Below are 22,307 nucleotides of genomic sequence, written 5' to 3' on the forward strand. Positions count from 1 at the left end.
TACCACAATTGTTCTGTCCCTTTAGACGTTGAAATCTGGCTTAATTCTGCTCAGATATGCAAAAGAGAGATCAACACAACTGAGTCAGGCTGTGGCTGTACCATGGATGTGCTAAGTTTCTAGTGTTGCCATCACTTCTCACCGAAGAGATAAGCCACATGGCATGGACTAGTTAAAAACTCAATGACCAGCACCTAAATGATGAGATATCAGCTATATCTGCTATTCCATGTATTGAAACGCTTTCACTAAAACACTTTTAACTTCAGTATCCTAAAGCCAGCACCAGATTATCTCTCTCTCTCTCTCTGTGAAATTCTATAAATTTCCCATTTCTTTTGTAGGTTCCTACACTGTGGATTTTGGATGTTTAATTTCCTGGGATTTAAGTGTTTGGAGTAAATAACTTCATAATATTTTCAAATGCCACCAAAAAAAATGGCCACTGACCAAACTCAGACCACAACACAATTACCTTGTGTATTACATGTAAATTACATTTTTTTTTTAAAACTTGTTATTTACAGAACTGACTGAAGATCTGTTTGGCAATGAAAATACAGAAATTCTACAGTTTCATGATTTTGCTTGTGAGATTTTTATCTGCAAGTAATCTCAGTTCAAGTACTGTGAAAGGTCTTTTCTCCACTGATCACCCAAAGCTCAAGTTCTGACACAAGTTCATAAGTAAATGGTTTAATGATTTTCCCTACTCTCCATTTGTGTTCCAAACAAAAACTACCACATAATTTGGCACAAACTGACATGACTGGTGGTCTTTGCTCAACAGAGGCTTAGGACCAGAATAGCAAAGAGTTTGTGAGACCAAAGGCTGAGCTGCATTGATACTTGGCAGGTTTCAGGATTCCTAACACAACTGTGTACCCACATTATGCCTGGCTGAAAGCAAAGTTATGATTTCTATTCTCCCATACAACTGAAATATAATCTAAAAGAAAAAAGACATCAGGGAAAAGTCTTGTCAGAAATGACACCTGAAATTTTCCTCTAGTCATAAAATTTCCAGTGTCTACTAGCACACCATCTCTCACAAAACACTAAGGAATCATTTTACTATCTTAACTACATTATTAAATATTTTGTAAGCACAAGTGGCTTTAGAAATACATTTCTATACTGGCCAAGAAATTTTTTTCCATGAAGAATGTATAAAACAAGCCAATACATTTACTGGAAACATGAGGTATTTAAAATGGCCCATCAGATCAATACTGTTATTATATGCCAAGAACTAAAATTTCTTCCCAAAAAGCTTTGATAGGATGTAGTTAGTGGTGTCCTTAAAATTTAACCTTTCATTATTTTTATTTGTAATACATTAACTTAAGCTCTACTAAATGAACAAGTTCTAAATTCAGACTAGATACATAGGCAGTCCCCAAATTACAAATACAGAACATTCCAAAATTTTGTCTGTAAGTCATTTTTTGATAACTTGGAATACATTTTCCTCTAGGAGCAATGTGTGGGATTTATGTTCCCAGGCTAGACCACAACACAAAAATATATCTAATATATAATACTGCTTAATTATTTAGTATTATATTAGTAAAACTACTCAACGTAACTATCATGTTTAATAATGTTTTTATGTAGTGTGTGCCAGGTTATAACTTAAGATGCTGCATCCCTACCCCCTACCCCTATTTCCCCTTTACAGTTTCTATCACGAGGACTACTAAGTCATTGCTTGGGCATTCAGCAGGGCAGGAGCTAGGATGAATAGCAGAAGATGGGAAGAAACTACAGCTCTAGTTTTTAACTTGGGGCCTATAAACTTTAAAAAAATACATAATTTTGATAACTGTATTTCATTATAATTGGTTTCCTTTGAGACAGCTAAGTGGCACAGTAATTAGAATGCAAGGCCTAGAGTCAGGAAGACCTAAGTTCAAACCCAACTTCAAATACTAACTGTATGACTCTGGGCAAATCACTTAAACTCTTCTTGCATCAGTTTCCTCAACTGTAAAATGTGGATAACAACAGCACTGACCTTGCAGGTATGAGATTATATTTGTAAAGTGCTTCGCACAGTTCCTGTCACATAGTCAGTTGGTTGGTGGTGGTTCTTCATTCTCGAAGAGGACCAAAATGAAATCACTATGCTAAAGTCAAGTTTCAGTGTGTCCAACTGTGGCTGATCAGATCCATGTGATCTTGAAATGCATTACCACAGGTCAGACACAAATAGTCCATGTGAACATTTGGGGTGGATTCTCTGAATTTGCACATCCTGCATTTCCTTTGAGCTGTTTCAATTCTGCTTTGCTCATAGAGCATAGCACCTTCTCTGATGTGGGCACACCATGGTGAGTGATCCTGTGCCAGTGTCTCCCATGTCACACAATCAATTCCAAAGTTCTTGAGAGAGGCCTTGAGAGTATCTTTTGTATTGCTTCTTCTGACCACCATGTGAACATTTGCCCTATATGAGTTCTCCATAAAATAGTCTTTTTGGCAAGCGTACATTTTGCATTAGAACAACACAGCTAGCCCACGGGAGTTGCACTCTCTGAAGCATAGTTTGAATGCTTGGCAGTTTAGTTCAAGAAAGGATCTCAGTGTCTGGTATCTTATCCTGCCAGGTGATCTTCAGAATCAGACAATTCAAATGGAAGCGATTCAGTTTCCTGGCATGGCACTGGTATTCTGTCCAGGTTTCACAGGCATGCAGCAATGAGGTCAGTAACAATGGCAGTCAGTCAGTCTAATACCTCTTCTCTCCTACACTTTCCTTTGGAGCCTCCCAAACACTGAGCTATCTCTGGCAATGAGTGCACCCACCTCATTATCAATGTGTACATCCCCGGAAACCACACTACCAAGGTAAGTGAACTTATCCACAGCATTCAAAACCTCTCCATTTGCTGTAACCAATGGTTTCACTTATGGATGGTATGGTGGTGGCTGATGGAGCACCTGTGTTTTCTTGATGTTAATTATTAGGCCAAAATTAACACAAGCAGCAGAGAACTGATCCATACTTTGTTGCATCTCGGCTTCAGAGGCTGCATTGAGTGCACAGTCATCTGTAGACAGAAAATCATGTACCAACTCTCCTTGCATTCAAAACGTCTTCTTCGGTTTGAACTTCACCTAGGAAGGGACTGACTTAAACCTGAGGTAAATGGTTAATGGCCTCAGCTTTGATTGATGATGGTCTGCTGAGAACACTATGGAAATGTTCAGGCTATCTCTCTAGGATCATATCCTTATCACTAATCAATGTGCACCATCAGCACCAAGTAGTTGAGATGCATCATAGGTCTTTGGCCCATAAACAGCCTTCAGGGCATCATAAAGGCACTTTGGATTGTTACTAGCAGCATTAAACTGAATTTCATCTGCCTTCTTACTCAGCCAAGAATCCTGCATCTCTCTAAGCTTTGCTTGTACTTTTGATGGAATTAAATGATGCCTTCTTAGAGACAGATGAATTATCCTGTTGTCATTTTTCACGCAGCAGCTTCTGAATTTCCCCATAATTTTCATCAAACCACTCTTGGTGTTTGCTAGTGTTCTGACCCAGATGAGCAAATGCAGTGCTACATACCAAATCTCTGAAAGCTGGCCACTCTTTTTCTGCTCCACTGTTGTTAACTGTATGTGGCTCAACTTTCCCTCCAAGTTAGCAACAAACTGTTCTCTCTCAGACAAGAGCTCTAATCTGTTGACATCAATTCCTCTGTCAGTCATTTTGCCTTGGAGACACCACTTTTGTTGAATGTGAATATTTAGCTTGGAGAGGATAAGTCTATGATTGGTCCAGCACTCTGAGTCACACATTGCCTTCCTCACTCTCAAAACCTGTCTGTCTCTTCTTACACAATCACATAGTCTATTAAATGCCAACGTTTGCTGCGAGGGTGCATCTATGAAGTTCTCTTACTTTTAGGTAAACGGAAGACAGTGTTGGTCATGAGATGCACAAGCCTTCAGTAGTAAGTGACCATTGCTGTTGCTGTTTCCAACTCCATTCCTCCCTAGGACTCCCTGCCAAGTCTGGTAGTCTGAGCCTACTCCAGAATTAAAGTCACCCAGAATTATAAGGTTGTCCTCTTTTGGCACATTGATGATAAGGGTCTTCATAAAATTTTTCTTTGACCTCATCAGGGTTTGATACGGTGGGAGCACAAGCACTGATGATGGCAGCTTGATGTTTTCCTGGAAGTGGCAATCACACTGTCATGAGCCTGTTGTTCACTCCTTGTGGCAGGCATACATACTTGTTGACTAGATTAGTTTTAATTGCAAAACCTACACCAGCTTTGCAGTGCTTCTCTTCACTACGGCCACTCCAGAAAAACATGTATCCAGCTTCAACTTCAGTAAGTTGGCCTTCATTTGCCAGCCTTGTTTCACTCAGGACTACTATGTGGATGCAATACCTGCTGAGTTCTCTTGCAACAAGAGCTGTTCATCTTTCAGTTCTACTGGATTTTGTGTTGTCTATAAGTGTGCGCATGTTCCACATGCTGATTGTGAGTGGAATTATCTTTGCGGACATTTTTGTACATTTTTTTGTGTTTCAACCACAGAGTGGGATTCCCCGCCTGCCATGGTAATCAGGCCAGTCTTTCGTAAAGCAGACAATTTTTAGGGTACCCTTTTGTGTTTAGCTTTTCTTTTTTTTTTTTTTTTTATGGTGAGGCAACTGGAGTTAAGTGACTCACCCAGGGTCACATAGCTAATAAATGTCGTGTCTGGTTTGAGACCAGATCTGAACTCAGGTCCTCCTGACTCCAGGGCTGGTGCTCTATCCACTATGCCACTGAGCTGCCCCTACAGCACCTTTTCTAGCCCCTTTCTCACACCAAGAGATGAGCAGTGCAATCTTTAAAAGGCTTCTCAGACACTCAGGGGGCTGTCAAATCCCACTGCTGCTTCCAGTGAGAAAACAACCATAAAATGACCATATGGCCTGAGCTGCCTGTGTGCAGGATTGTGACTATAGCTCCTAGTATATCTGCACCTGCTGCTTCATCATTTGCCTGTCAGCACAGGACTTTGAGATAGGTAAAATGGTAACATGGTATGGGTGATGTCTTTTGATCCATGCATAAATTGCATTTAAGTGGGGCAGAGTTGAATGAAGTTGTCCATCTCACTCTCTCCTCCAGAGCTATCATAGTTCAGTGGCAGGACTGAATCAAGATGACTGGTGATGGCTCAAGATGCAGTGGATGACCTTGGCATCTTTGATGTCTAACCAAGCTCTAAGGGCTCCACAGTGCCTACCTCAGCTGCCTTCATGGCTGTTGGAAAAAATTGCTCTCCTCTGTCCATTCCACCAGAGGAAGTCTTCACGTGCTTGGAGGAGACACTCCCCTAACTCACCAATGGGTTTGAGATCCTTTGGTTACCCTCAACCTGGTTTAGCCCATCTGTCAAAACAGTTTATTGAAGTGTGGCCACTGAGCGTGCTATAGCTTCTTGGAGCCACAGATGAGAGTTAGGTGGAACAGGTGGACACCAAAGGAAAGCAGCCCTAAAAAGGGCTTGGCAGCCATCACACCAGTGGTACTAGCCTTCCCTGAACACATCCTAGTTTCTATATAAATGCTTATTCCCTTTCCCTTCTTCTTCCCCTTTCTAACATCATTTAGAAAAATTCTCAGGGAGTATAAAGGCTTCATCAGACTGTGGTACATGTATACAACATAGAATATTATTGTTTTGCGCAAAGAAGCATAGAATGAATTATATTAATGGATACAAAGTTAAGTAAGCAGAACCAGGAAAACAATATATATGATGAATACAACAATGCAAACTGAAAGAAACAAAACTGATACAAATGAATTTTATAAAACCTTAAAGGTCAAGCTTGACTCCAAAGAACAGAGATGAGATGATACCTTTCCTGGATCTTTTGCAGAAGTAGGCCTCCATGGGTTTGGAACATTATGTACAATAACAGACATTTTTAATATGTTGAGTGATTTTGATGAACTTTTAAAAAGAATCATTAAGGAATGGCTTCCTGGGAATGAGGCAGGGAGAGAAATGAAGAAATATAAGTGATGCAAAAACAAAAGATATCAACAAAAACACAGAGGTGTTGGATGGTTAGGATCAGAGATTTAGCTCTTGAAGGGATCCAAGAAACCATCTAGTCTGACTTACTCATTTATAAAATGAGTAAACTGTGATTTGCCAAGGTCACACAAGTAGTAAGTAGCAGAAGCCCAGATATGAATTCAGGCCCTCTGACTCCAAATCCAATTCCTTTAACAAGAAGATTCTGAGGATCCTTTTCTACTCTAAGTCCTTCCTAAATCCTTTATGTTACTTATTTCCAGTTTTGTTGATTCTGACTCTTCTCCATTGTCATATGTTTTGTTGCAGTTCGTTTTCTTTAAACAAAGAAAACTCTGAACTATGCATGTAAAATAAACTATATATGTTAATGTATTGAGGTAGGTTTAGGAGGGAAATGGAAGAGATGGTACTGGGTCTGGCAGCAGCAGCGGAAGCAAAGAATAGAAGTATTAGTATGGATTCTAATTCACAGCATCTGCAAATAGAACATCAAGGAAATCTCCCCATCTATAGGGATTTTCCCTATATTTCCTCCATTTCCCACTTTGACCCAAACCTGGAAAGCTTCCATTTCAGGGGCAAGTATGTTTGGTGAAAACATCTCTATGTTATACATGTTGACTGATTTAATAATGAGGTCACCAAAACTTATACTTCCATTGTTCTATCTTTCAAGGAACCTTGTATGATTTTGACATGTACGCAACATATTTTGTTGGAAAACAGTCTTTAAGGTAGCGTCTTGCTTTTCAACATAAAATGATTTTTTCATAGTCGACAAAATAAGCACAGTGAGATTTTTGTATTTTTGAGCTATTGGTCAACAGTGTGTCTACAAAGATGTGCTCTGCTCTAGAAAGTCATTTTTGAAAGCTTTGCTCTTTTCATACCTTCATCAAGGTTGTTAGTGATTCATGGATAGATTATTTTTGATAAAGATTTTACAGAGCTAGGAAAATACTCATCTGGGTCAATAGATATACTTTCTTGGTCACTATTTTTGGGTAATAATAAAGCATATAACTTTTTTCCCCAAAGAGTTTAGTATCCTCCTTTCTTTCAGACATCTTGGGATTCAATCTCTTAATGCCCTCAAAACTGCATCATCTCTACAGACATCTTCCATGAATACATCTTTCCATTCTCCTTTTCATTGCAGACTACGATGTTAGAGTTCAAATGTGGTAACTCCACTGTCACTGCTGGAGAAACAAGCTTGTCACATATAGTTTTTTTTTAAACCTATTTCCATTTTCTGTCTGTTTTCATATTTCATTGAATGCCTTTAGGATGATCTAGCTTAGTTCTCTTGCCAAACTGTCCAAAAATCTGTTTTTCTCTCTACTGCTTCTTACTGTTCTGAGATGCTACTGTCCAAAATTTTTAAAGATCTAAAAAATCTGTGGTCAGACATTACAAAGACAACATTTAAATTGTTTCTTTCTGGCTGCTTGCAGAATTTTCTCTTTGACCTGGTAATTTTGGAATTTGGCTACTATATTCCTTGGCGTTTTCAATTTGGGATCTCTTTCTGGTTCTAGGACCTCAGGGCAGTTTTCCTTGATGATTCCTGAAAGATGCTGTCCAGGTGTTTTTTTCATTGTGATTTTCAGGTAGACCAATAATTTTAAAATTGTCTCTCCTGGATCTATTTTCCAGGTCAGTTGTTTTAACAATGAAGTATTTTACGTTTTCATCTATTTTTCACACTTTTGTTTCTGTTTGACTGATTCTTGCTCTCTCATAGAGTCATTAGCTTCCATTTGCCCAATTCTAATTTTTAACAAATTGTTTTCTTCTATTAGATTTTGTACGTCCTTTTCCATTTGGCCCATTTTATTTTTTAAGAATTCTTCTCCTCAGTGAGTTTTTGTGTCTCCTTTTCTGTTTGGTCAATTCTGCTTTTTAATGAGTTGTTTTCTTCAGTTAATTTTTGTCCTTCCTTTTCCAAGCTACTGACTGTCTCTTGTATACTTCTCATTTCTTTTCCCAATTTTCTTCTACCTCTCTTATTTGACTTTTAAAATCCTTCCTGAGCTCTTCCAAGAAGGCTTTTTGGGCTTCAGACCAATTCATATTCCCTTTTGCGGTTCCAGATGAGGGTTTGTTGACAATGTTTCACTCTTCACAATTTCTGCCTTGATCTTCACTGTTCCCAAAATAAGAATCTAGCATACATTTATTTTTGCTCAAGGTGTTTGCTAATTTCCTGGCCTTCACAAAGATCAAGCTTTCCTGCTGGGGAGCAGAGGGCACTGACCCAAGCTTCTTGTGCTGTGAGCCCAGGGCCTGGTCACTGGCTTTGTGTGTTGGGATCTCAAATGCTGGCAGTTGAAGGCTGTAGGGTTCTGACAGCTTACCTGGTGTTGGGCTGGAATCAGCAATGCTGGAACTGGGGTAGGATTGGGTAGTCTGGCCCCTGGAAGTTGCCTGCTCACCTAGGCCTTTCCTTCCTTTCCTTTTCTTGGCTCCTTTCATATGGATGTTTTGCTGCTGCAGGATATTTCTCTGCCTGGGGGCTTTCCTCCTTGGAGCTGCACTTCTCAGAGTTGCTGAGGCACTGGGAGACTTGGCTGCTGTAGAACACCATGGCAACATGGTGGTTTTCCAAGCTGGTTTCCACTGGTTCCCCTGCCCATATTGAGGCACTACGGGGTCCTGGTGTTTGCCTGCTCCACCACCTGGGGTTTAAGATCACCCCCCTGGTATGCTGAGGTGGGGCTTTTCACTAGCTTGCTGGGATGCCTCCCATTCTGTACTGCTCCCCTTCCCCCAGGGCAAAAGGGGCCTTTCCTGTTAATCACTCAAGCTTCCTGGGCTATAGGACTGCTGCACCCCATCTTTCTGCTGGTCAGCTGTTCTAGGGTTTTTCCTGGGGCGATATTTTCTAGGCTTTCAGAGGTTAATAAGGGATGGTGAGAACAACCGAAAGTGAACCAAAGACAACTAATTTGAAAATGATTCATATATTTGTAAACAGTAATTTTCCGTCTTCACATAAAATTAATTTTATTCTTATGTTATTTATTTAGTATTTGCCATCAATTTCCAACTTTCTTCTTGAAGAAAGTATTCATGACACATATGTGGGAAACTTCTTTATGGCCCATAAGCCCTTGGCCTGTCTTATTTCTTACTCAGAACTGAGTTTTCCAACATATTTTTCAGTGACCTCCCTGTGCCCAGTGTGGCATTTAAATCAACCAGTATTAAAAATTAAGATTGGTCTAATTTGAAAGGTCTTACTGAGCTCTTAGAAGAATTTCTCTACTTCAACCTCTATTGTAAATGTTGGCACATAACTACAATTAACTTGACGGTGGTATTTTTGTTTATGCTTATCAGGAATGCTGCAAGAAGAGATGACCAAATATTCTATGAAATAATATTTCACATTGCTTTTGAATATACTATAAAACCACAACTTCTTTATTTGCCTCTTCAAGGAGCCTACGAACCATCCATATATTTAAGTTCAACTTCTTTTTGTCTTTTGGTTTTATTTAAAACTATCAATATTGATATGTTTTCATTCCTTTGGTAGTATATTGATTTGTTGATCTTTGATCTCACATTTAGAATATCAACAGGTAATCTTCATAAATCATTTAAAAACCAATATTTAGCACCTTCTTGTCACTATCACAGGAGAAGCAGAAAGAAGTTACAAAAGACTAACTACTCTGTATTTTCCTTTGTTTCAGTTGATTCAAATCAGTCTAACAAACATATATTAAATGCCCACAATGATAAAAGCACTGTGCAAGGCACTGAAAATACAAAGACAAAAATTAAGCAGTCAGTCTTTGCTTTGAAGGAGCTGTCCATGAGTTGTCCTGGTCAAATAATTCATCTCTATGTGAGTAGGCTACTGGGCCTCTCTGTAGTAGCTTGATTGACTGATGCTTAAAAAGCAGACACAGGCTATTGTGAAACTATACCTGAACCTCCACTGGCATAGCCTTTGAGAACCCAGGGTGACCTCTGTGGCAAGATATGGCACCAAACTAAGACTTTGTGGATTCTTTCCCAAAACTGAGTGGGATAAAACTAAGGAGAAAGGACTTATTCCTAAAATATTCAAGTTGTGTATAAATGATTACACTCTGGTAATTTAAACCTACTCCTTTGTTTTTCATTATTGATTTTTAAAAGTTTTATTGATGCCTTTTGCCTTTACATCAGTCACTTCAATTCCTTTCAGCCCCTTGATTGAACTTTCCCTTGTGAGAATGAAAAATCTATGCAGAGGCCTCTCAGATCTTTCTCTCTAGTTATAGCTATTTAGAATATGAACTCTTCTGTTTGGCTTTAAAGTTCTCTAAAGCCTAATGATCATACATTTCCAATCTCACTACTCCCCTCTACATACTCTAAAGTCCAGTCATACTACTTTTCTTGCTGTTTCCCACAAATAGCACTCCATCTCCTATATCTGGGCACTGGCTTCTTCTAATTCCTTTCCAGCCCATATCTATAATGTTCTCTCTCCTCACCTGTCCCTTGGAATCCCTGGTTTCTTTCAAGACTCAGTGCAAATGCCAGTCTCTGCCTTTCCTGGTCATTGCAGTTGCTAATGCCTTTCTCTCCAACTTTACCTTGTATCTACTTTTGTTTGTCTCATGGACTCTTTTGCTTTTGTAACCCTGGCACAGAGCAAAATGTCTGGCACACAGTCAGCATTGAGTAAATGCTTGTTGACTGATATAACATTCCATTAAATTTGGATGCCTCTTTGAAAGGCCTTATTTATTTATGTATGTTATCTAAGTGTGAGGAGGGGCTGCTTTTGCTTTTCTTTGTATGTCTAGAATTTGTATAGTGATTAGCAGAGTATAAGGGCTTTGTTGACTAACTGATAACAACCAAATAAGGGCATGTCTGTAATTAAGAAATTCTAGGACTTGTCACAAGATTTAGTTTTTAAAAGTTTTCATTTTTTTCTTTTTCTTTTTTTGTTTTGTTAAAAAGTTTTCTTATCAAAACTTAAAAGTTCCTTAAATTCAGGTTTCAACTACTATTGAATGATAATGATTAAGTTAAAAACCCATTCATAAAATCACAGGCTGTTTTGGAGAAAAGAAGTAATACATACCATTTTTTTCTGCAAATGCAACTGCATCTTCTTTAGTACTGAAGGTTAGAACCAGATTTGATAGAGGATCCGCCCTGTAAGAAATACATTTGTATTTGGTCATCTAGAGCTTAATATGACAATATAAGACATTTTTAGACAGATCATCGTGTGTGTATATGTCTGTATTTTTTGAGCATTTTCATCTTAAAACACAAAGGGCTATATATAAAAACAGGAGGAGGTAAGCTGTGACATGGTGCTTCTTTTTACCCTCATCATCCAGACAGAGAACCCTGCAGAGAGATAACAACAAAACTCTGACCGTCTTAATTTCATCATTACTATAAAGCACAGAGAAACTGCCAAGATATGATGAACATGGCTTGTGTTCCAACTTCTGAAGAAATCACTCCTACTGTCAGAGACATTTAGAACAATGAGGCTCCAGGACCTAATGGCATACCTGCTGAGTTTTTCAAGCAGGGATGGAGGTAATGTTCAGACATCCAGGCATTTTTTTCCCTTCCAAAATATGAAATGCTGAAGAAATGCCACAAGATTTCAAAAATGTCACCACCATTGTCTCCCTTAACGAAAGATGATGGTAGCAAACAGGAACTCTATGGACTGCATTCTTCTGGGATAACTCTTAACTATTACAAATCATATATTCCCAAGAATCTTTTTTTCTTGATTTCTTCAAGTTTTGAATCAAATCCTACATTCTCGGCAAGTCTCCCTTAGTCCTAGTACCTCCCTATGAAATTACCTTTAATTTACCCTGTAAATATCTTGTATGTAACTAGTAGGTTGCAGGTGACTAGTTGAGAACAGGGACTGTTTGTATCTTTCTTTGTGAATCTCTAGCACAGTGCTGGCACATACTAACTGTCTAATAAATGCTTGGTGACCTGATGACTAGATTATTTGAACTTTGCTACTTTAAGTCAGACAAAGGAAAAATAAATAAAATATGAAGATTTTCTGAACTCCTAAGAAACTGTCTATTAAGAAAACTTTTAGGGGCAGCTAGGTGGTGTAGTGGATAGAGCTCTTGCCTTGGAGTCAGGAGGACCTGAGTTCAGATCTGACCTCAGACACTTGACGCTTAGTAGCTGTATGACCCTGGGCAAGTCACTTAACCTCACTGCCTAGCCAAAACAAACAAACAAAAAAAACCACAAAACAACTTTTAGAGATAGAAGGGGTCTGAGTGAGTCTAAGTAATTCATTTTTATAAGTGAGGAAACTGAAGCTCAAAATGGAAAAGTAATAAGATCATAAAATAATTAACCGAGCACATATAAAGTTCTTATTATGTGCCAGGCACTAGAGATACAAGAACAAAAACAAAACAAAACAAAAAAACAAAACAAAACAAAACAAAAAGAAATGTTACCTGCCCTCCAGGAACTGACATTCTACCAAGAAAATTATATAAAGTATATATATATATATATATATATATATATATATATTATATATATATATATATACATACACACACACACATACAGTAAAATAAATATATATTAAATAATATAATAAATAATAAATAAGGTAATGGGGGGGTATGTGGAGAGTGGAAGAGTTATGAGAAGTTGGAGAGATCAAGCAAGTCCCATATAGGACCCAAGACCAGAATCTAGAACTACTGATCCTTACAGTACTCTTTGTGGTGTAATCACTACACTACACATAGACCAACTAAGAACAAGTGTCCATGTGCATACAATCTCTCAAACTGCTTGTGACTGCTGGAGTTTATCCAGTTGATGAATGAACAGCAGTGAAAGAACACTTGGCTAGCACTTAGGAGATCTAAATTCTAATTCTTTGAGGGGTGAGATGGGAAGGTATTACCTCTATTTTTCAGATAAACAGACCTGTGAAGTTAAACAACAACATATTACTATAATATTTTAATATGCAAAAAAGAAAAATAGAATTTTAGAACTGGAAAGTACTTTAAGAGTTCATTTAGTCCCACCTCTCATGTTACAGATAAGAAAACTGAGACTCAGATATTACCTGAACAAGAACACAAAGCTAGTTTGTGGCAGAAGTGGTGATTCAAATCCATGTCTCCTGGCTCCCAAGCTAATGGTTTTGTTTTTCCTTAACACAATAATGCCTCCTTTTAAAACTGTTTTCACACACTAATTCATTAAGTGACTTGACCAAGCATCACATATAATTAGCTCAAGTCTCTCTATGCTCTAATACAACATACTGCCTCTCAATTATCAAATGGCTCATGTCTATCAGCAAATCAATAGATTGTATCTCCACGGACCTTCTATTCTTAACAAAAAAGGTCTGATTATTTAAATTGCAACTGTCAGAAGGGCAAAAGAAAGGAGAAGCAGGTATTAAGTGCTTAATGAATGCTTGTTGAGGTTACGACGATAAAATTTTTGAGTCTTACAAAATGACATATTCTACTTGTGATGATTCTTTTTTTGTTTCCAAGACTAAATATGGTTTTCTTTTCAAAAATAGTACCTTTTTGCTATTTTGAATTTCCAACAGGAGCAAGCAATTAAAAAATATAAAAATATTAAAAAAAAAAACCAGAAGTGAAAACACAAACACAATCTATTTTGCTGATCACTAATAGATATTTGGATTCCACATATGCTACAACCTTCAGCCAGAACCTGCCAGGTCTCATGATTCCCCATAACTCGGCAGAGATATTAAAGGTTATCAAACAACAATAACAACAAGTGTCAACACAAACTGCCAGAAGTACAAATGTCATAGGACATAAACTAGGTATAGACCAACACCTCACACCATATACCAAGACAAGATCAAAATGAGTGCATGGACATAAAAGGCAACACCAGAAGCAAATCAGAAGAGCAAAGAATACTCTATCTGTCAGATCTACGGAGAGGGAAAGAATTCATGACGAAGCAACAGAGAACATTACAAAATGTAAAACAGATAATTTGATTACATTAAATTAAAAAGCTTTTGTACAAACAAAACCAATGCAACCAAGATTAGAAGGAAAGCAGAAAGCTGAGAAGCAATCTTTACAGCAGCGTCTTTGATAAAGGCCTCATTTCTCACATATATAGAGAACTAAGTAAAATGTATAAGAATACAAGCCATTTCCCAACTGATAAATGGTCAAAGGATATAAACAGGCAGATGAAAGATCAAAGCTGTCTACAGGCATATGAAGAAGTGCTCTAAATCACTTCTGACTAGAGAAATGCAAATTAAAACAACTCTGAGATACTACCTCACACTATCAGATTGGCTAATATGACAGAAAAGGAAAACAAATGTTGGAGAGGATGTGGGAAAACTGGGACACTGATGCACCATTGGTGGAGTTGTAAACTGATCTTACCATTCCGGAGAACAATTTGGAACCATGTCCAAAGGGCAACCAAACTGTGCATACTCTTTGATCCAACAATACTACTACTAGATCTGTATCCCAAAGAGATAATAAAAAAGGGAAAAGGACCTACATGTGCAAAAATATTTATATCAGCCCTATTTGTGGAGGCAAAATGCTGGAAATTAAGGGGATGCCCATCAATTAGGGGATAGTTGAACAAGTTGAGGTATATGAATGTAATGGAATACTACTGTGCAATAAGAAATGATGAAGAGGTTTCAGAAAATCCTGGAAAGACTCGTATGACCTGATGCAAAGTGAAATGAGCAGAACCAGCAAAACACTGTACACAGCATCAGCAACACTGTGTGATGATCAGCTATGAATCACTCAGCTCTTCTTAGCAACACAATGATCCATGACGAGCACAAAAAACTCACGAAGGAAAATGCTATCCATATCCAGATAAAGAACTGAGACTTTGAATGCAGATGGAAGCACATTTTTTTCACTTACTTTATTCTTTCTCATGTTTTTTTTAAATCTGTTTCTTCATTCACAACCGTGACTAATATGGAGATATGTTTTACATGATAGCACATGTATAAACTATATCAAACTGCCTACCATTTTCAGAAGAGGAGAGGAGAGAAGGGAGAAAAATTTGGAACTCAAAATCTTGTAAAAATGAATGCTAAAAATTTTCTTGACATGTATTTAGGGAAAAAATAAAATACTATTTAAAAAAGTACAAATGTCAAGTGATATAATCTAATTTGAACTGAAAGACAATGGCTCTGTTATATTTGTAAGATATTTAAGTATTAAGACACAAATGCTGATGCCTTTGAAAAGCAAAAAAGTCAACTCGAGTAATTCCTACTTTTCAAAAGTTGGTTTAATTTAATTCAAGTTCTAAATGGTTCTAACTTGTACAATGGTCCTCCTTCCAGAAAGGTCATTAGCCTGTAAATGTATTCTTTTTTTTAACCTTCTATTTTTCATTTTTTGTTAAGAGTTTATTTCTTCAATAAATAAGCATTTAAAAAATTAATCTGCCCATACCACTACCTCCTACACCCTCATTTAACAAATTAAAAATAAAGCCCTGACATAGCTGCATAGACCAGGAAACAATTTACTACATTAGCCATGTCCAAAAATGTTACATATCATTATGCCTTTTAAGTTCATCTACTCTGGCAGGAAGTGAGTTGAGTTTCACCTTCATTCTTTTGGACTTAGGATTGCACTGATCAGAGTTCTAAAGTCTTCTGATGTTCTTCTCTATAATAGTATCACTGTATAAACCATTCTAGTTCTGCTCACTTCTCTCTGCCAAGGTTCATAGAGGTCTTCTCTTTTTCCTCTGAATCTATTAATTTAATAATTTCTTATAGCACAATAATATTCCATTACACCCATACTGTGATATACGTTCTTTATCTTAGCCATTCTCCAATAGGAAACAGTTTTAGTTTTCAATTTTTAGCTGAAAATAGCTGCTAAAATGTTAGTACATATAAATTCCTTTCCTCTTTCTCTGATTTCTATGTGGTATAGACTTAGTAGTGTTTTAGTTAGGTCAAAGAACATATATAGTTTAGTAACCTTCTGGGAATAGTTTCAAATCTGTAAATACATTCATAATGTATACAGATATTAAAAGAATGAAGACTAGAATTAAATTGATATTTAATTTCTCAAGAATCTAAATAAAAATATAGATCTAATTTATGACTGTGGTATCCTAAAGCTAAAAATAACCTTTTTTGAACATAGATTTTGAAAACATATTATTTCAATATTTTCAGTAGCATTATAAACATCAATGTTCTTTTCAAGTTTGTGGATATGCACATATCTATACATATGTATGAATAGTTATATGTGTGTGTCTCTGTATATATCTATATCTGTAGATGCACACACACACACATAACAGAGTCAGCATAGGAGGGCAATCTGCTAAATAAGTACGTAAACATTTAATTCAATTCAGTTCCACAAACTGTGGGCCAACTATGTACAAAGAAACACAAACAGTGTAGAGGATATAAAAACACAAATAGTGCTTGTCCTCAACAGGCTTACAACTTTAAAACAATCTTAAGAGATTAATTCATGGAAACTACAAGGCCATGATCTTTAAGTTGATAAATTAAAATTAAGTTTTCAAAGTGATTTTTGTTTTGCATAATATCTTCCTTTTAATTTTGATGCTTTAATCTCTATAAATTTCTCAATTAGCAAATCTTGCTGCTAATAACTGACTGGTGGCACAAAGTACAATAAAATCTAGGCTGGGAGGAATAAGGAAAATATTCTAGTTCATCCCTGCCAATAAGCCCAACTGGTGCCACAGTCTTTTCCACCTGTTCTATTACTGGAATTCTCCAGGGAACTGAAATGCCTCAGTAGGCATTTAACAGTAGATAACTAGAGAAGATGGTAAACTTCCAAATTTTCCTCTACATTAGTCTAGTATACAGTCCTTTCTACACACAGATGTTCAATAAATGCTGGCAAGATGATTATGAAAACCTTAGTGAGCTATCATTGAATCATCAAAAGGTCTTTCAACCCATCTTTTTGAAAAGGGTTTGGGGATTTACCATATGCTACAAACTCCCCCAATCTTTACCTTAAGAATTAAGATTCTCAGAGGCAGTTAGGTGTAACAGTGGATAGAGCACCGGCCCTGAAGTAAGGAGGACCTGAGTTCAAATCTGGCCTCAGACATATAACACTCACTAGTTGTGTGACTCTGGGCAAGTCACTTAACTCCAATTGCTAAACAGAATTAAGATTCTCTTTAACTCCCCCTCACAAAAAAATTTTTAAACATTTTCTGGGAAATTACCACCTCTCAGTAAGTCATATCTGACCAAACTTGAATTAATGATGGTTGAACTATAACATTCTAAAAAATTCCATAAAATACTTAACCTTAATCAAGTTCAGTCTATCTCTACTTCTCTCAAATATGATATACACCCTATTTGCTAGATTGCTTACTACAATCTGGATAACCCTCACAGGGTTACTGTGAGGATCAAATGAGATAATATTTGTAAAGCTGTTGGCATAGTGTCTGATACATAGGAGGCACTTAAGTTGATAGCTTTCACCCTCATGTGCACTGCGTAACACACTTGGGCAATTAAATTTCAGGGTAAACAGGTGTCATTCCAATTAGAAGCAAAGTTACAATATGATAGGTCCAATCTTCTGATCAACATTTTGTGTGTGTGTGTGTGTGTGTGTGTGTGTGTGTGTGTGTGTGTGTGTGTGTAGGAGGATGGGGTACGTAAAAATTGCTACTTGGGGACACTTGCTACATATACACAAGAGAGCTATTTTCAGGCCTACAAATGGTATCTGCTTTGCTGATCCAATAAGCAGTTATGATAAATCATAACTATGTGGAAAGTTAGGTGCTATAAGAATTAGCAATAGCTAAATTAGTGTGTACTTCTGCTTAAATTAGATGACCTTCTATTTCCAAGGATGACACAGTGGGCAAGTTAGTTGCCAGAAACTGAATGAGAGATGAGTTATCCTCTAAATATAAAATCTTCCATTTGGTTTTCAAAGCCCTTCATAACCTGGCCCCCTCCTACATTCTAGTCTTCTTACACCTTGTTCCCCTTCACATACTCTATGACCCAGTAACACTGGCCTCCTTCATGCTCTTCCCCGAAGACTCTCCATCCCTCAACTCCTTGCATTTCTCCTATGCCTTGAATTCTTTCCCTTTTCAACTCTTTCTCTTTGGATTCTTTTAGGTGCCAGCTAAAATTCCACCTTTTGCAAGAAATATTTCCCAATTCCCCTTAATACTAGTGTCTTCCCTCTAAGATTATCTCCAATTTCTCCTGTAAATATTTTGTTTGTATGTGTGTGTCATGTACCCCTTTAGTCTGTGAATTCCTTAAGAGCAGGAGCTGTTTTTTTTTTCTATGTATCCCCAGTGGTTAGCACATAGTAGGTGCTATATAAATTATTGCTAATTAAAGGGAAAACAATTAAGAAAATGATATGCAAGATATAAAAAGATAAGAAATGCTAAAAATTAATATAGAAACTATATTAATTTTTGCCAAAGAGGGCCAATGGTCTGATACTCACTAAATGCTGAGACAGGAAAAGCCACCAGTGAGCATTTTAAATGCCTAAGCTTCCATCAGAACTAAAATCTTAAATAAGGCAATGATGCAAAAAAGCAATGACCAACTTAGTATAGACATAATCAATGCTGCTTTAAAAAAACCCCAACAACACTTACATGTGCTTGGAGGAATGGGGCAAGGGAAAGGGAAACAGGGAGGAGAAATCAGATTTCACAGGTATAGAAACTCCTGGTAAGAAAACTCTTTTCACAATCACAGATCTACAACTGATCTTAGAGATTTAAGCCGTCTATCCAGGGTTACGTGGCTAGCAATGTGTAATAAGCAGTACTTGAACTCAGATTTCCTTGACTCAAAGACAACTTTCTATCCACTATGCCAACCTGACTCAGGGATTTCATAAACACAAAAAATCTCAAGGGACTCCAAATTTAGGTTATAGTTTATTTTTTTCCTTTCCCTTTAAAAATAACCCTGGAAGTTCAAAATAATTAGAATGTGACTGAATTAAAGGTATTGTTTGATTCTGATATCTACAGATGTTTCATTACCACATTAAGAGAAAATTATTTTTTTACTTTAAGCTTCTAACCTCTAAAATAAGCTTGGCCCCAAGAGAAAAGATGGGGGGGCAAATGTACCCCCCTCCATTTGTTGAAAGGGAAAGTTAAAAGGGTTATATGAGTGCATGCTCACATGTTCATGAACATGTAGATACGTTCAAATGAGTTTTGCCAAACTTTTTTCCCCCCGTTAATATTTTCATTACATGGGAATATGGGAGAGAAGAGGGTATATTTGGAAATAAAATTTAAAAATAAATGATAGATATTAAGAAAAACTTCCAAATACATGTAAAAAAGTAAATCTCAACGTAGAGAGAAATGATGGAAATTAATGAATTGTCTACATATCCAAAAAAGAAGTATAAAAAAAACTATGTTTAATGAGAGGGTTGGAGCACTTGTTTTTACAACCTGAACATATAGCACTTAAACCCTAGTTACAGGCATTGGTATAATATGACTCATTTCATCACAAAAACAAAGCTCCTAAGTGATACTTAGTACCTCTTATTTGTACAGTAGTGTATATACTGAACAACATTATCTCACATGAGCCTCACAAGAACCCTATGAAGTAAACAGGGCAAGTATTATCCTGATTTCATAGATGTGAAAATCAAAGCTCAAAAAGAATAAGACTTACCCAAGTTTACATAGTTAGCAGAGACAGTGAGGCAGTGGTTAAGAGTCAGGAAGAGCTTGGTTCACATCCCAGCCTCTAAAATACTAGATGTGTGACCTGGGTAAGCCTTTAACTCCTCTAAGACTGCTTCCACATATGTAAAAAGGAATAATGCCTAGAATCTAATTCACAGGGCTGTTTTAAGGTAATATATGTAAATGTTTGCCATATTTTTAAAGTCCTATATAAACAGTGGTCACTAGTAGTAGTAATAAGCAGAATTGGAATCCAAATCTTGGTCTTCTGATTCCTTATTAAAGCTTTGCCCAGGTTATCACTATGTATATATTACTCAAAACTTTTTTGGAAGTACTTCCAGAGCCAGTTTAGGAACCACAAAAAAATCCACTCCTTGCCATAGTATTTCCTGCCTTGATCACTGGTGTGAGCAATTCCCGTGAAGAAGGGGCCCACCTTCCTTGGTATCACCTATAGCAACTGAAAACTTAATTGCTACGTGGCAAGGTAAGCAAGCCCTAGAGCCCCAGGCGTGTCTATACCCCCACCCCAGACCACCAGTCCTCCTTCTAGCTCAACCCCAGAAAGCCATTATACAAAGAAACAACTACTGGGAAGACAGAATCTGGCAACTGCTTCTATAAGTATTGTAGCCTCATATACAGAAAAGAAAATTCTCACCATTAAAGTGCTTGGGAGACTGTTAAATAGCTTAGAATCAGCAGAAATGACATTAAAGAAGGTGCATTACTATCTTCTTTGCCACAGCACTCCAAGGTGAAAACTAATATGTAATCTCCACTAGAATGTGAGCTCCTTGGGAGCAAACTGCCTCTGCTTTTCTACTTGTATCCCCAGCAATTAGCAGAGTGCTTTGCAAATAGTAATCATTTAATAAATGTTTGTTCATTCATTTATGAGACTTGACTTCATAACTTTAAACTGTTTTTCAATCAAAAGGGCAGATTTGCCACAATTAGGACTATTCAATAGAATGTGGCACTCACTCTGAAATCAATGACCAAGGGGGCCTTGCAAAAACATTTTGAGCAATGGCAATATAGTTGGAATAGGTATACATATAGCTTCCTAATGACTGGTCTGAAAAAAAAAACACTAATTCTGATGTCTAAGCTCTAGTATATTTGACATAACTGTTAGTCACATCAGTCTGTGAAATTCAAAACTCAGCCTTCCTCCTACCGATCACTGCTATTACGACAAATTTCTATCATCAGACTCAGTACTTAACTAGTAGACTTTACTTGAATCATTCTATACTTAGGGACAATGTAGTATAATCCTGTCATTTTAAAGATAAAGGAGTTGAGGCCCAGACAGGCTGAGTTAGGTATCCAAGTTCAGAACACAGGAGACAAGACCGGATGGGCCAGTGTCAGCCACTGGCCAGTGTCAGTCAAACCCACATGGGGTTTGCTTTTCTTACTTCAGTCTCTGTGTTAGGCCACTACTTATACTCTTCACTTGATTCTATTTCTCCTTAGATGGGGAAAGAGAGACAGGGACAGAGAGACAGACAGAGGGACAGGGAGGGAAGGGTGACATTCAAACACTTGAAATATTTTATGCAACGTAACAGAAATGTATGTGCATATATATGTATGTATGCATATATGTACATGTATATCCACACAAATAAATGCATATTTGTGTATCTGTCTCTATCCATGTAGTTAAGAGCACCACATCACCGACATTTGGCAACTCTGTGGGTGTGGGAATGGGTAGAGTGCCAGGTGCAGCACAGACAACAACATTCCTCTTTCCCCACACCCCAAAACAATTCCTTTGACTGACACTAAATATCCAGCATTAACAGATTAGCATTCCCTGGTTCCTTATTGTATATAGCAGAGTTTTAGCCCAATAATGCCTCTATTGAAAATTTTGTGAAATCAGGTGTTGAAAAATCCAGATCTTCAAAAGTTTATGTGCAAAAGACATGGAAAGAAATATACAAATATAAATGCTTTAAAAACAACTTCGCGAATATCTTAATACAGAATTCCATGTTTTATTAACAATATCTAATGTCTTAAATGCTATTTTGTCACATCATTAAACGTTATAGTTGGTAGCAGGTATGGTAAATGAAGAAGCTGTTTTGCCCAAATAATATTTTCAAAAATTATTTAATGCCATAACAAGCTCTATTTCTGAGATTAAAAAACAAAAACAAAAACAAAAATGTGCAGAAATGATACAGTTAAACCTGTTGGCTGAATTTTTTTCTTTCACTACCCAGGACAAATGGGAGTAATGAAACCTCTATCAAACTTAAGATTTATTTTATAAAGCACCATTTTTATAACTATTGCATTATTTTGAGATATCCTTTGTTCTTCTAAATATTTCCCTTTGGTCTATAAAGTTTCTATGGTTAATTTTAAAAGGTCTTTGAGAACTTAAGAGTCAACTTTAACCTATAGGGTATGTATTATTT

At 37.1% G+C, this 22,307-nt stretch overlaps 1 protein-coding gene across 1 annotated transcript in view; it reads right to left on the reverse strand.

Annotated features, from left to right (window-relative positions):
• Nucleotides 1–22,307, reverse strand: part of NDUFS4 (NADH:ubiquinone oxidoreductase subunit S4) — a 116,952-nt gene that overhangs the window by 18,056 nt on the left and 76,589 nt on the right. Inside the window, exon 6 of the mRNA XM_020997997.1 lies at nucleotides 11,162–11,235. Coding sequence (XP_020853656.1) covers nucleotides 11,162–11,235 — 74 coding nt within the window. The remainder of the gene's footprint in view (nucleotides 1–11,161; nucleotides 11,236–22,307) is intronic.

Source organism: Phascolarctos cinereus, unplaced genomic scaffold (genome assembly GCF_003287225.1).
Source record: "Phascolarctos cinereus isolate Bilbo 61053 unplaced genomic scaffold, phaCin_HiC Scaffold_4;HRSCAF=312, whole genome shotgun sequence".
Classification (NCBI taxonomy): domain Eukaryota; kingdom Metazoa; phylum Chordata; class Mammalia; order Diprotodontia; family Phascolarctidae; genus Phascolarctos; species Phascolarctos cinereus.